Raw genomic sequence first — 15,021 nt, 5'->3', positions numbered from 1 at the left:
TAATTGCAATAACTTAGCTGGACTCCCTCTCCACACGTGTTCTACCCCCTTCCAGGATCCATTCTGTGCTTTGCAGCCAAAATCTTTAAAAAATGAAAATCTGATCTTGTCACACTCCTGTTTTATATCTTCTAATAGCCTCCCAAAGTTCTCAAATCTTTAATAGGGCCTTAGTGGATTTTCATGTCTGCCTCATCTCATATTTTACACGTATTCAGCCCCCTTAATTACACAGTCTTCACATGAGCCTTTCAGTCTGTGAATTTACCAAGGTCTCCCCAGCGTAAGACCTCGTGCACAATCTGTTTTGTTGGCTCCCAGTCTTTGCCCTTCCTCCTGCCTCTGCATTAGTCAGGTTAATTTCTAGTCACCCTCGAAGTCTAAGCTTAATTGTCACTTCTTCAGACAAGTCTTTCCTAAGTTGTGTCCTTCACAACTAAGTAAGATGCCTTGTAATTTGTTTTGGAAGTATGCTATCCTCTTCCGTCCTTTTACTTATCATAACTGGAATCAGTTGTTGTTTTAACATATGTCTCTTTTAGACTGTACTGTCCATGAGGACTGGGACCACATCTGTCTTGTCCACAACTACATTTCCAGCAGTAGCATAGTAGGCACAAAATACATACAGGTACCAATTACACAGTAGACACTACAGAAATATTTATTGACTGATGGCAGACAGTATGTGAAGTTAGGACGTAATGATCAAAGTGACTTTTAACAGAAAGCTTAACGGAAGAGATACTAGTACTGAGATGGCCCTGAAAGACAACGTGGAGTTGTATGCAGGGAAGAGAAAAGCATGAACAAAGGCATGAAGTCAGGAGTAATAAAAATATAAATAAAGTATAAAATATAAAAATATAAATAAAAAGATAGCATTTATAGATGAGGGTCTACCATGAGGAGAAAACTGGAGAGAGAGGAGAATTTGAGAGAGAACCGGAGAGATGATGATACAGTTGGAATAGGGTCAGAATGTGGGTTGTAGTTGTCTGTTGCCCTGTAACAAACCACCCCAAACTTGGGGGCCTAAAACCACAACAGTTACTTTTCTCTCTCAGTCCTGGGTGTTGCCCAAGCTCATCTAGATCAGGGGTCCCCAACCCCCGGGCCGTGGACCGCTACCCGTCCGCGGCCTGTTAGGAGCCGGGCCGCACAGCGAGCGAAGCTTCATCTGCCGCTTCCCATTGCTCGCTTTAACGCCTGACCATCCCCCCGCCCCCCAGTGGAAAAATTGTCTTCCACAAAACCGGCCCTTGGTGCCAAAAAGGTTGGCGACTGCTGCTCTAGGTCGTTCTCCCCGAGAGTGTCTTGTGCATTGCCATCAGACAGTGCTGAGTCTGGAGTCATCTCAGAGCTTACTCACATACCTGCTGGTTGATGCTGGCGTTAGCTGGGCCCTCAGCAGGGGTTGCTGTCTGGAACATGTGGGTTTCTTCACACTTGGAGGCTGGTTCCAAGGAGGAGTGTCTCAAGAGAGAGCCTGGAGAGAGCTCTATTGCCTTTTTAACCCAGCCTCCAAAGTCGTGCAGTGTCACTATAGGGAATGCCGTCTTCCGTGAGCCCTGAGCTCTGTTTGCCAAGAATGCAAGGCCCTGACTGCTCTTTCCTCCTGCTGTTTCTCAGGGTTGTGTTGACAGTGAGCAGCAATGAGGGATGAAGTAACATCTACCTCCAGATAAAAAGCAGACTTGCTACGGGCTTATTGTAAAAGTTGGGATTCCCCAAGCTCAGTGTTCTTCAGCTGTGAATGTGGTCTGTCAATAATGATGTATTCCCTCACAAGGTCAGAGGAGAAAAGCTGCCTGGTCATTTCAGTGTTTGATGAAAAGTTATCAATAAGACTCAAATTTTTTTTTTCTGATTTTAAGGTCTTAGCCAAAGAAAACTGTACATTTTTAACATGCTAAAGTATAGCTACATGAAACCAGCACCATCCTTAACATTAATGTTAAGTGCATTTTAAATAAAATTGAAAATACCTGCTTTCAGTACCTTTTTAAAATATTGATATGAAAGATTTGCGAATAGCACAGGATAGGGGAAAAAAGACTATCAAAAAGGACATGAAACTGTTATTTGTAGGTAGAATGATTATCTGAGTAGCAAACAAAAGAGAATCAACAGAAAAACTGTTAGAAGCTTCAGTAGATTTGTTAAGGTGGCTGGCTACAAAATAAAAATAAGTTATGTCCTAGAGTATTGGCACTAACCACTCAGAATATGCATGAGTGAGGTGGAAATCCATTTATGAAAACAATCCAAACAAAAAATTAAAGAAATTGATCATTCACTATCAAAATCAATGATGATTGAGCACTTGCTGCAACTTTCTGCTCCAAGCGTATAAAAATGCCAGGAAGTAACATTAAAATACAATGGTCAGCATAACCATGTTCAAAAACGAGAAAAGGAAGTCTCCATTGATTAGAAAGAGAGAGGTTCCCCCCAAAGAACGGAGCAGATGGGAACCATAGCAGGGGGTTGGGAATGAAACCTGGGGAAGGATGCCGCCCGGCCTGAGGGAAGCCGGGGGCCCAAATTGTGCCATCTGCCAGGCCAGGGATTGAGAAGCATCGTCCATGTATCGTGTGGGTCTGGCGTCATGATGCTTCCAGAGGGCTGAAGCCAGTGTGAGACCACGCATCCAAGAACATCCAAGCATGTCCAAGAAAAACCTCCTGTGGAAGATGAGCTTTCCGCCAAAAGTCACAAAGCACCTAAGGTAGATGAAAAACATAAATAAACAACTAACACGAAAATGAAAAAAAAAAGGGAAAGAGAGAGAAAGTAGTAGTAACAGCTGACCCTTTTATTGAGCACTGTCATATGCCAAACACCATTCTAAGTGCGTCCTTCAATCCTCACAACCGTCCTATAAAGTAAGTACTATTGTTATCCCCATTTTCTAGAATAATGAAAGAAAGGCACAGAGCAGTTACCTTGCCTAGTAAGTAATGAAAGTGGAAAATGAACCCAGGTCGTCTGCCTCTGGAGAGCACACTCTTAACCACTCTCTTTTGCTGCTTGTTTATATGTGAAGCAGAAAACAGAAATCTCAAAAATGGCTAAAGATAAGAACATATAGCCTCCAGTAGGTAAAAGCAGAAACAACAGCCACAAAATAAGGAGTGGTTATAAATAAGCGTTTAGCTGTGAAACCAGAACATGTGATTATGGGGGGAAATAAGAAATCTTAAAATAGAGTTATTGAAATAAATTCAGCAGATAACATGAATAACAGCCTGAATACAACTGAAAAGCAAAGTATGTTGGAATATCAAAACTGAAGAAATGAAAACGGAAAGGGCTGTCAGCTTCCAGGCAAGATAGAGTAACAGGGACTGGATTTACCTTCCTACCTGAAACAACCAACAGAATCCAGGCAAAACATGCAGAACAATGGTTTTCAAGACACTGGACATCAGGCAAGGAAGGACAGTGATTCCTGAGAGGCAGGAAACAAACGAAGTGAGCCAGATAGCTTCCCCAGCTTCCTACCTTCAGAGTTTTCAGGCCACAGTGCGGTGGGGGGAGGGGAGTGACTCAGGCAGAGCCCAGGGGGCACCCTGAGTTGAGAAGGAGCTTAGGGTCCAGGGAGACCAAGGCAGGTAGAGTTTTCAGGACAGAGTACCTGAGAGGAAAGAGCCTGCGCCCAAAGAGAATTCTGGAGATCCGCAGAGGGGTCTCCCTCAAGTATTCAGCATAGCATTGATCACATGTGCAAGGAAAGTACCCCAAAAGCTGGGGAAAGAGCCATTTGAAAGGATTAAAGGGAACAGTACATTATGCTCACACAGAACTGGGAATAGAGCCTGTGTCTACCAGCCAGAGTGGAAAACTTCATAATTCACAAGACATTGTGTGGTATTAATTAGCCCTATGCTAAATGGGACTCTGGTCCCGACTAATGAATCTTAGAAGATCCCAAAGGATCAAACTGTTTATAACCATATCTCATTACAAAGCTTGAGAGTATGTATAGAAATACAGAAATATCCAGCACCCAACAAGGTAAAATTCACAATATCCGGCATCCAATCAAAAATTATTAGGTGTGCAAAACAGAAGAATATGACCCATGATGAGGAGGAAATTTTAATCTGTTGAAACAGACCCACAGTTGACACAGATGTTAGGATTAGCAGATGAAGACATTAGAACGGTACTCCATGTGTTCAAAAAGTTAAGTAGAGGAATGGAAGATAAAGGTTTTTTAAAAGACTCAAATTGAACTAGAGATGAAAATGAATGTAAGGTATGAAAAAGTGGGAATGGCCCGTATCATGAACATCATGAATATTGTAAAAGTTTTCAGAAAGACTTAGACTTAAGTTAATGGATGGCTTAATATTATTAACTTGTTCATTCATCCCAAAATAATGTGTTGTTTTCATACAATTCAAATCAGAATCCAAATGGTATATTACTGACTGAGCAGTTCCACTTCTAGGAATTTATTTGGATAAAATTAAGTTATTATGTGCAGATACTTATTACAATATTATTTTAATGGGGGAAACATGAGACCCATCTAACAAAATAGTAGAGTGGTTAAGTAATGTATAATGTTTCCATAAGATGGAATGTAACATGACTAATTAAATTACATTGTAAAAGAATACTAAAAAGTGGACAAATGTTCAGAATAATCTTGATTATGATATATGAATTTTAGATAGATATTAAATGAGTGGTAGAATGTAAACCAAGATGTAGAAAGCGGTTTTGTGGAGGGAGGATGTAAATTTATTTTTAAGTTTCTAGAGCTAGGTAAGGGGAAGACAGTATTACATGCCAGTTTCCAAATCTAGGGACGCTATGCTAGTTCTTTGGTATTATGCAGTATTACATGAATTTAAAACAGAAGTATTAATGTGCATGTTTTAAAATGTTATAAGATTTTGTTTTTAAAATTTTCTGTCTTTTTACAGTTCTGCTTGAGATTTCAAGAATTTTGAATACTGGATTAGATATGGAAACTCTGTCTATATGTGTACGGCTCTGTGAACAAGGAATTAACCCAGAAGCTTTATCATCAGTTATTAAGGAACTTCGCAAGGCCGCTGAAGCATTAAAGGTAGAGATTCATATTAACTCTCTAAGTAAAGATGCTTTTGTTTAGAAAATGATTAATGATGAAGTTATGTGAAAGATTCTAAACATGATTAAGCTAGCATCTATCATCATCAGGAGAAATTCTGATGGCCAGGAGCTTTGTAGCGTATGTTCAGATCACAAAATTTGCTGCTATCTGGACCATGTTGTATTTTCTTAGAAGTTTCCAGTTGTGTTTAGAATTCTCCTTGTATTGTGCGTCTGCCCCCAAAAAGATATGCTTAAGTCCACCACCTGTGACTATGACCTTATTTGGAAACAGTGTATCTGTAGGTATAATCAAATTGAGATGAGATCATAATGGATTAAAGACCAACGTTCTTATAAAGACAAGGGAAATTTGGACACATATATACAAAGCGCACACCACGTGAAGACACAGACACAGGGGAGAATGCCAGGTGATACAGAGGCAGAGACTGGAGTGATGGCGTCTAGAAGCCAAAGGAGGCCAAGGATTGTTGGCAGCCACCAGCAGCTAAGAGGCGAGGACGGATGCTCCGCTAGAGCCTTCAGAGAGAGAATGGCCGTGCTGACACCTTGATTTTGGACTTCTGCCTCCAGAACTATGGGAGAATACTTTTCTGTTGTTTTAAGCCACCCAGTTGGTGGTACTTAGTTACGGCAGCCCTAAAAATCTAATACAGATTCACTACTGGGAAGTGGAGTGCTGCTGTAAGAAATACCTAAAAATGTGGAAGTGGCTTTGGAATTGGGTAATGGATAGAGATTGGAAAGTTTTAAGATGCATGATAGAAAAAGCCTAGATTGCCTTGAAGAGACTGTTGCAGGTGACTGTAGGTGCTATAGGTGATTCTGGTGAGAGCTCAGAAAGAAGAGAAGAACTTCAGTCATCTTAGAGAATACATATATCATTATGCACAGAATCTTGCTAGAATATGAACGTGAAAGGTGCTTCTGGTGAGGTCTCAGATGGAAATGAGTAACATTAGTTATTGGACACTGGAGGGAAGGCCATCCTCGGTATAAAGAGCACTTGGCTGAATTATGTTCTGCTGTTGAAAGGAAAACAAAACTTGTAAGCAATGACTTGGATGTTTAGCTGAGGAAATTTCCGAAGTATGGGAAGTGCAGCCTTATTTCTCCTTGCTGCTTACAGTAAAATGTAGGAGAAATGAGAAATTGTGGAAGGAACTGATAAGCAAAAAGGAACCAGCACTTGCTTTGGGAAGTTCTCAGCTTACCCAGGTAGCATGCTCTGGAAAGAAGGCCGAGAGTGTGGCTGGACAACCTTTTGGTGAAGAGATTAGGTTGTGTGACTCAGATGCAGTCCACCATCTCAGCATGAAACCATGCCAGCTTGGACTGAAGGGAGCCACTACAGTATGAAATGAAGGAAAGCTGCCAGACTTCTGGGATTGCACAGGCAGGACACTGGCTTCTGGAGCTACCTGGCTGTATGCTCATCCTTCAAGAAGAGGGGAGAATGGCTCAGAGGCCAGGAACTGCTGAGGCCAGTGGGCTGCACTGCCAACATGGACCCAGAGGACCACTGTTTTTCAAATTCACATTCACCACCTTTTAATTGCTGAGACTGGAAACAGGAAAAGCATTGTGTTCCCTCTCTTGCTTGCACACACTGTGATTTTAAAATCTCACGATTTTTATTTCCATGTTTATGTAGCACTCACTCACCATGAATACTGAAACTTCAAGTCAGTCCCTCTTAAACCTTGTCCAAGGACAAAGTGGCTTCTCTCTACCCTTTCTTCTTTCCTTTGAGGACGTAGGTGTATGAAACCTGTAGCTTACCCATCTCAGATTAAGTTACTCTCCAATAAGTTCCAATAATTTGGGTCATTGGTTTTGCGCTTTTTAAAACTTTTTCATTATTAAATCTGGCACAAAAAGGTAAACAAGACACATTTACAGAGCAAAAATTTATCATAAAGAGAATACCTGTACAATTCTCATTGCCAGCACCCCAGAAGTTTCCTTATGCTCCCCCATCACTAACCTCTCTTTCCCACTACCCACTCCAGTAACTACTGTCCTGATTTTTATGGTGGATACTTTCTTTTAACAGTTTTACTGACTAGGCATGGATCTCTAAACACCAGTTTCATTTTGTAAAATTTTTGAACTTGATATAAATGGAATCTTGCAGCACAGTTTTTTTTTTAAGTGTAAGATTTATATGGATTTTAGTATATTCACAAAGTTGTACAGCCATCACAATTAACTGTAGAACATTTTAATCACCCCCAAAAGAAACCTTACACCCATTAGCAGTCATTCTCCATTCTCCCTTTCTCTCAGCCTCTAGGAAGCATTAATCCACTTTGTCTCTATGGCTTTGTCTATTCCACACATTTCATATAATTGTGACCTCTTTTGTCTCTGGCTTCTCTCACTTAGCATAATGTTTTCAAGATCCCTCCATGTCGTAGCATGTATCAGTACTTTATTTCTTTTTATTGTCAAATAATATTCCATTGTATGGATATACCACATTTTATCCATTCATCAGCTGATTGGCATTTGGGTTGTTCCCACTTTTTGGCTATTATGAACAGTGCCAGCACAGTTTTTTTACTGGGTTATTTCGTTTGACATTATGTTTATGAGGTTCATTTCTGTTGAGTATAGCTGGAGTGCATTCCTTTTCACTGTAATAGCCATGTTTCATTGTACAAATATACTATAACCTATTTATCCTTCCTACTATGAATGGATATTAGGTTGCTTCCATTCGGGAGCTATTACAAATGTGCTGCTGTTAGCTTAGTTCTCCACGTCTCCTGATGCAGGTATGTGAACATTTCTGTTGGGTGGGTATCTAGAAGTAAAATTGCTGGATCATAGCTTATGTGTGTCTTCCTCTTGAAGAGGTAATGTCAAACTTTACTAAAGTAGTTGTATGAATTTATATCCCCACCAGCAGCATATGAATTTCCCTTGCTTCACATCTTTGCCAACACTTATTATTGTGAGTCTTTTTAATTTTAGTTGTTCTGGTAGGTGTTTATGAGTTTGTCATTTTATTGGCATTTCTCTGAGTACCAGTGAGGTTGAATGCGTTTTCACATGTTTTTTGGCCGTTTTCTTTTGTGAGATATCTTTTCGTGTAGCTTGCCCGTTTTTCTGGGTTGTCTGTCCTTTTTTTTGTGGGTAGTCTTTCTTTAAATATTTCGGAAATAAACCTTTTGTCAGATATACATGTAAGGTTTCTGATTTTTAATCAAAAATTTTAAATAATTATAGAAACTACTCAGATTTTCTGTTTTTTAACTCACAACTGTTGCTTTCATATGACAGAAAAATAACTGAATAATACAATAAGAATAGCTAATATTTATGAGTAGTTTTCCTTTTGCCAAACTCAGTGCACTAAAGGCTTTCCTTGCATTGTTTCCTCTATGATCACAACAAGGATGTGTATTACAGCTAGTAGTAGTTTACCGCTAAGGAGCCTGAAGCTATGGTGACTAACTTACTTCTCTCAGGACTTACAAGTGGTTGAGTTGGGAGTTGAACTCAGACCCTCTGACATCAGAGTTGTTAACTGTTAAGTTTCTACCTACAGTAAGTTCTAAAAAATATCTGAGCCTGCTATTTAAGAAAGGATGAAAGTGGTGGTTAGAACTGGGTCAGTGGGCTATAGCCCGGGAACATTCCCTGGCTTAGTGTTGTCTCATAACCCTGTTGATAAAAATAAAAGGTATCATAGCCTTTCATCAGTACATTTCTGAAATTCCAGTGGAAGAGGATTTATTTAATATACATCTTCCACAACTATAAGAATGTTTGTTCACCTATGCTGGAGTTTGAAAGAGAATAGGGAGGCAGCATAGGAAGAGATTTTTGTATGTAATGCAATTTGAATGCTACTGTTAGCCTAGCAATCAGTTCAAAAGGTAGTTCTAAGAATGTACTGCAAAAAGTGAAAACCAATGCATTATCCTGATAAAAGTTCTTTGGTATATGTGGGGGAGGAGCTGTTTGTTAATAACAGTGCAGTATTGACAAATTTATATCCATGGTGTCTCTTTTTCCATGGTTTTATTATAATGAATCATACTTTCTTGTTCTAGGCTGCTGAAAATATGACAAGCTGACTTTCTGAAGAAATTCTGGTGAGATATGTCAAGCTCTGCAAGAGGATTGAAGATTGCATTGTAGTTAAGAATGTACAATGAAATCACTGCATGTAGCAATGTGGAAACATTGTCCTTTTTAAAAGAATTATAAAACCATAGCTTTATAAATCAGTGGAAAGTGGCTTACGGAGAAAACTATCAGTTGTGTTTACACCACATCTTATCTTTTTTTAACAGTTCTAGTGTTTTGGCACTGCTGTGTTCATATTTATGTATTCCTTATTTATAGCTCTGATAGCTTTAATTTTCTAAGCAGTCTGTCTGTCAGATGTGCACATCTGCTGTGCCTGGTTGAAGTATAGTGGAACCCTTCAGTAGTAACGTTGTAGTTATGACTTGTTGACATTTCCATTATAAACTTTAATTTTGAATTGTTTATGCAGAATAACTGTGGATTTATGTTGTATTAGGCTGGAAGTTGACAATTTCGGCTACCAGTTGTGGATTTTGACTTAGATTCATTCTGCATATCAGAATCTTGTTTTTTATAAGAGCATGGAAAAACATTTGTTGTAAACTGCTCTTTAACAAAGAATATTTAGTTTTTTTAAACAAAGTTTGACTAGCAGTTAATATTGTGAAGCAGATCATATTTGTATTGATTGAAAAATGAAACTTAGAAACTTAGATTTTAAAAGTAATGACAGGCTTAGCTTACTATTATTTATCATTTGAATCATTTAAATTTAGTGAGAATATTAATAGAGAATGTTTTTCTTTCTAATTTTTATACTCTGTAAATCACGGCCTTAAAAATGATAATGCATAATGAAACAATTCCAACATGAAAAGTCTTTTTTACTTTCGTTACATAAAAATAATTTGAGTGCTTACTTAATATACCTTGAGTGGTTATCTAGTAGATCACTAAATAGATGGTGTCACTCAACAAATAATGTTAATTATTTTCTGAAGGAATAAAGGTTTCCAGTCATTAAACAAAAACTAAATAATCAAGTGTTCTGTATCAGGAATTCTAAATATGCCTTTCTAAGCTCATTTTTATGTGTCATTATTTTTACCCTGAAAGTTTTAACTAATTGAAGTGATGGTTCAAAATAAATTTTAGAAAACTTAGGATAGCATGGATTCTGTTCCTATATATTTTTCCCAAGACTAATACAGATTTAATCTGATTTTTTAAGACTTTGTTAGCTTCCCTTTAAATGATAGTATAGGGACTCCCCCGGAAATCCGGTCCAGTGGTTAAGACTCCACCTTCCAATGTAGGGGGTGCAAGTTTGATCTCTGGTCAGGGAACTAAGATCCCACATGTGGCGGGGTGCAGCCAAAATTTTTTTTTAAAAGTGATAGTACAAGCATATACTCTTTGGTAGCATTTTTTGTTCTTCAGACAAACCAAAGTGATTTTAATAAGGCTTAATAATATTTAATGGCAACCTTCTGTTCTATTTTAAAAATCTAGTCTTTTGACCACTTTGACTTTTTTAAATACATGACATCTTTACCAAGTGCGCTGAAGGTCTATTATAGGGAGAACTGGTTGGGAGACAATAAAAGTTTTGATTGTAAGTCATTCATTTAAAAAACATTGCCAATACTGCATGTTGTTATTTATATATGATCAGAAAAAGGACATTCTTGTCAAGTTCCAAAATTTGTATATACTTTTAGGTCATAAGAGTTAATAGTTTTATTTATGACTTTGTAGATTATGTTATTTATGTGTGAAACAAAGCAGGAAAATATATTGAGAAGGAGTTATGTTTATAGAGGACTTTCTTAATGTGTTACATTTCTTAAATGTAAACATATATTTCTAATGCATACTTAAGTAATGTTTAAGGAAACCAAAGTAATGCATTGTTGTGCATGTTGGCAGTGTCAAAAATAAAACCATTTTGGTGGTATTGGCATGTACTTCTGATTTAAAATACGCTTCTAGGAATTCAACTTGTGTTTCTATAGGTATTTGGTAAATATTTAGATGCTTATTTGTTATGTGTGATTGAAGACTGTTTAAAGGTAGGCTTTATAATTTACAATTTAAAATTAGGCTTGAGGTGGTAAAATGGAGTACTTTTCCTCTGGTAATGAAAGCAGATAGCTATAACATTTCCCCAGGCTTGAAAACACAGTTTGGCATTTCAAATATGTGAGATTATATTTTTCTATATTTCAAATAAGAACTTTACATAGTAGACATGATGAAATTTACATACATGTTTCAAACATGCTATATATTTTTAAACTTATATTTAAATTAATTAAAATAAAAAGTTTAGTTTCTCACACTAACCACATTTTTTATTGTAGTACAATATACACAACATAAATTTTTCCATTTTGACCATTTTAAATTGTACAGTTCAGTGACATTAAGAACATTCACTTTAACATCTTCCTCAACAATAGAGCCAAAATCTTTTTAGACATGGTTTAAGTGACAGTTGGGATCTCTGTTAGGAAACTTTGGGCTGAATTGTGTTTCCCCAAATCTGTACATTGAAACCCTAACCTCCATGCTTCAGAGTGTGACATATTTGGAGGTAGGGCCTTTAAAGAGGTGATTAAGTTAAAAATAGGTCTTTAGGATGAGAACTAATCCAAGCTGACTACAACCCTTACAAGAACAGGAAATTTGGACACACAGAGAGACACAAGGGGGTGCATGCACGCAGAAGAAACCATGTGAGGACACATCAAGAAGACGGCCATCTACAACCCAAGGAAAGGGGCTTCAGAAGAAAACAAGCTGCCCAGGAACCTGATCTGGGACTTCAGCCTCCAGAACTGTGAGAAAATAAATGTCTGTTGTTTAAGCCACCCAGTCTGTAGTTTGTGATGGCAACTGTGACAATAAAGGAACAAATATTTATAAAGTGCCTATTATCAACAAACCATTGTAGTCGGTCTATCCGGGATAGTAAGCAAAAGCTAAACAAATTGGGAAGATGAAATAGGCTTTTTTTGTAACACAGCCTTGATGGCTGCCTTACCCCATGTTGGTGGAGAGGCACCCTGTGTTTAGTCCTGCTTAAGAACTCAGCTGAAAATAGCCCAGAGACCAGCCAGCCACTTGGGAAACCTGAATCTGAAATATGAATAATTTTGGCTGGTGATAGTTCTGAAATAATAGATTTCTTACTTTCGAGGTACACGATCCCTGTAGTTTTGAAGACTGGCACAATTGAAGGTTACCATTTAAATTAAAAAGAATCTCGGGGAAAGTCTGCATTTTATGTGGCAGAAATGTGTATTTCACTAGTATTGAAGCCTATATAAAGTAATAGAAATCGGTTGAATCACTTACATGCAAGTAGCCTGAAGAGTCTCAAGTGGACGGTATTGCTGAGAAATCAAGATGGTAGCCCACTGTGGATTAGGACGTCACAGAAGAAAGCAGATTAATACAGAAGTGCTTTGCTATTCACCAGTGGCAAGGGTGTTTTTACACAAACTACATTAAATGAACAGTTGGATTTTTTTACATAACAAAAATAGAAGATGGGTTTGCTTTTCTAAAGACTTAATCATTTGAATCATTGAAACATTTTTAAATGTAAACAACAAATGTTTCTATGTCTATTTCTAAAAGCAAATATTAAGTTATTTTTACAGAAATTGCTCTCAGAGGGAATCATTGAGATAATAGGAGAGAACAGGATTTATATGTTAGGGGAGAAGGCAAACAGTCTAGAAAAAGTAGATATTGTTTGCACATTTTTGGTGGTAAACTAGTTAGCTGGTAATCTGTCCTTGAGTAAGCTCGTGAATTCTCCAGAAAACAGTGAGCCCTTCCATCAGCACATCCACCTTGCTGAGATCAGGTCCACACCACTTCCCTCATGAGGATGTGTTACCTGGGATACTTTAATAAGTCAAATTATACAAAATTCCATATGGAATATTAAATTTAATGAAATTTCTAACACTTTTGCAAAGGGAAAGCAAACACTAAGCAATAGAGTGTTAGAAAAGAACCTAGTGTGGTGTGTAGGCACAGAGGGGGAATCCATAGAAGTAGATTATTCTGGCTGAAATGGAAAGTTATATTTAGGGGGAGGTAGGAGAGGGCTGAAAAGACAGGATGAAGCCAGATTATCAACATCCCTGAACAAGTTCGACCTTCATTTCACAGGCATCAGAGAAAGGAAGAGATGGGGTAAACTCTGTTATGGAATTTGCTTTGCAAGTGAAGTGCAGGATGAGACCAGAAGCAGGGACTGGTTAGGAGGCTGTGACAGGAGACAGTAACGCAGGCCTAAGGTTCAAATCGGTAGATTCAAGGAACAATAAAGAAGAAAAACGCGTGAGATTTAATGGCATGTTAGGGGGAAAATAGAAAAACTAAAGTGACTTGAGTTTTTAACCTGGGTAGCAAAGAGAATGATTTATCAGTAAATGGAAATCAAGAAGGGAATCTAATTTTTCTGGAAATGAATTTTAGGAATATCATATTGAACATATATATGAAATCTCACCCTTGCCTACCTCCCAGTCCCCTTACCCAAATCTATTCTTTTTTCCTGTAGCATTTATCACTCTCTAATACAGTTTACTTAGTTGTGATATTTACTGACTATTGTCTGTCTCCTTCTACCTGAAGAAGCTCCACAAGGGCAGGGATTTTGGGGGGTTTTGTTCATTGGTGTGTCTCAAGCACGTTGAACTGGCATGTAATAAGTGCTCAATAAATATATGTTAGCTGAAAGCATGGGTAAACTCAGCACCCAAGAAACAATATCCACCATGCGGCTGAAAAGTAATAACTAACACATATTGAGAACTTGTTCCATGCCAGGCATTGTTTGGTGCTTTAAACTGAGGCACAGAGTGGTAAAGAAATGGCTTAATCAGGAAAGTGGCAGAGCCAGGATTCCAACCCAGGTGAACTGACTCTAGAGCCCACACACATCATGTGCCTCTCACTATATGTCACCATCTCATGGGGTGAAGAGGCAAGATGGGAGGGGCTGAAAGAGACTGGGAATCAGATTCCCAGCCGTAGTAGCTGAAACTGGAAGCAGAAGCTGAGAATATAACAAAAGACTAATGATAGATGCTTAGCTTCTCCAGGGTTCTTTTCCTAACCAGCATGCTATTGCTGATGTTGGTGGGCTTGTGAATTTTTGTGACATCTCTGTGGATCTATATTATTGCATTTTAATACAGGTTAAAACCATTCATTCTCCAGAAGTACTGTACTTGGAGAGCCCAGTTTTAACAACAACAACAAAAAATCTCTTGTTTTATGAAATTCACTATTGAGCTCATATACACCAGGTATTTTAAGTGTTGTTTAAAAAAAGGTGATACATCTGACAGCCCTAAATAGCAGCCTCAGGAAGTCTACCTCTTAAGTGATGATCCTTCTTTGCCCATTAGAATAGAGCAAAATACCGGGGTATCTTGTGGGTCCCCAGGAGCTGAATGGAAATGCAGGCATGTTATATCAGAAGCAGTCTACATTTTCACCTCTAGCTACTGAAAGCAGTAGATTGCCAGATGCACACTTGAAAAGTTACATCAAAAGCCTTTGAAGAGGTGGTTCTGATAATTTTACTTTCAAGAGGTAATTTTGGAAAACTATGTCACGTGTTAAATTTTTTAGACAGTCTACCTGCTCTCCTACAAGTAAAGGGTCTTTTTACTGTAACAGCTACAGCTTATACTTGAATGTGCTTATTGCTATATGTTGAAATATCTAAATAATGTAAATTTTATAAAAACAAATATAAAATATCTACTTCTGACTTAAGCTGAAAGTCCCAGTCTGTCAAACTAATCTAACATACCACCCACTTCAATTTCA

The 15,021-nt window shown here is 38.0% G+C and overlaps 1 protein-coding gene across 3 annotated transcripts in view; it reads left to right on the top strand.

Moving 5' to 3' along the window:
- MZT1 (mitotic spindle organizing protein 1) overlaps nucleotides 1-15,021 on the top strand; it is a 34,104-nt gene that overhangs the window by 3,764 nt on the left and 15,319 nt on the right. For 2 of the 3 annotated variants that reach the window (XM_082366019.1, XM_082366020.1), the window contains exons 2-3: nucleotides 4,941-5,086; nucleotides 9,180-9,221. In XM_082366019.1, coding sequence (XP_082222145.1) covers nucleotides 4,941-5,086; nucleotides 9,180-9,203 — 170 coding nt within the window. In that variant the 3' untranslated portion in view covers nucleotides 9,204-9,221. Of the gene's footprint in view, nucleotides 1-4,940; nucleotides 5,087-9,179; nucleotides 12,089-15,021 lie in introns of those variants that run through there. The other variant, XM_082366018.1, reaches the window with a different exon arrangement.

The sequence above is a fragment of the Balaenoptera borealis genome (assembly GCF_965194805.1).
Source record: "Balaenoptera borealis genome assembly, chromosome: 18".
Classification (NCBI taxonomy): Eukaryota; Metazoa; Chordata; class Mammalia; order Artiodactyla; family Balaenopteridae; genus Balaenoptera; species Balaenoptera borealis.
The sequence above is the reverse complement of the archived record's forward strand: the minus strand, read 5'-3'. Positions and strand labels throughout refer to the sequence as shown.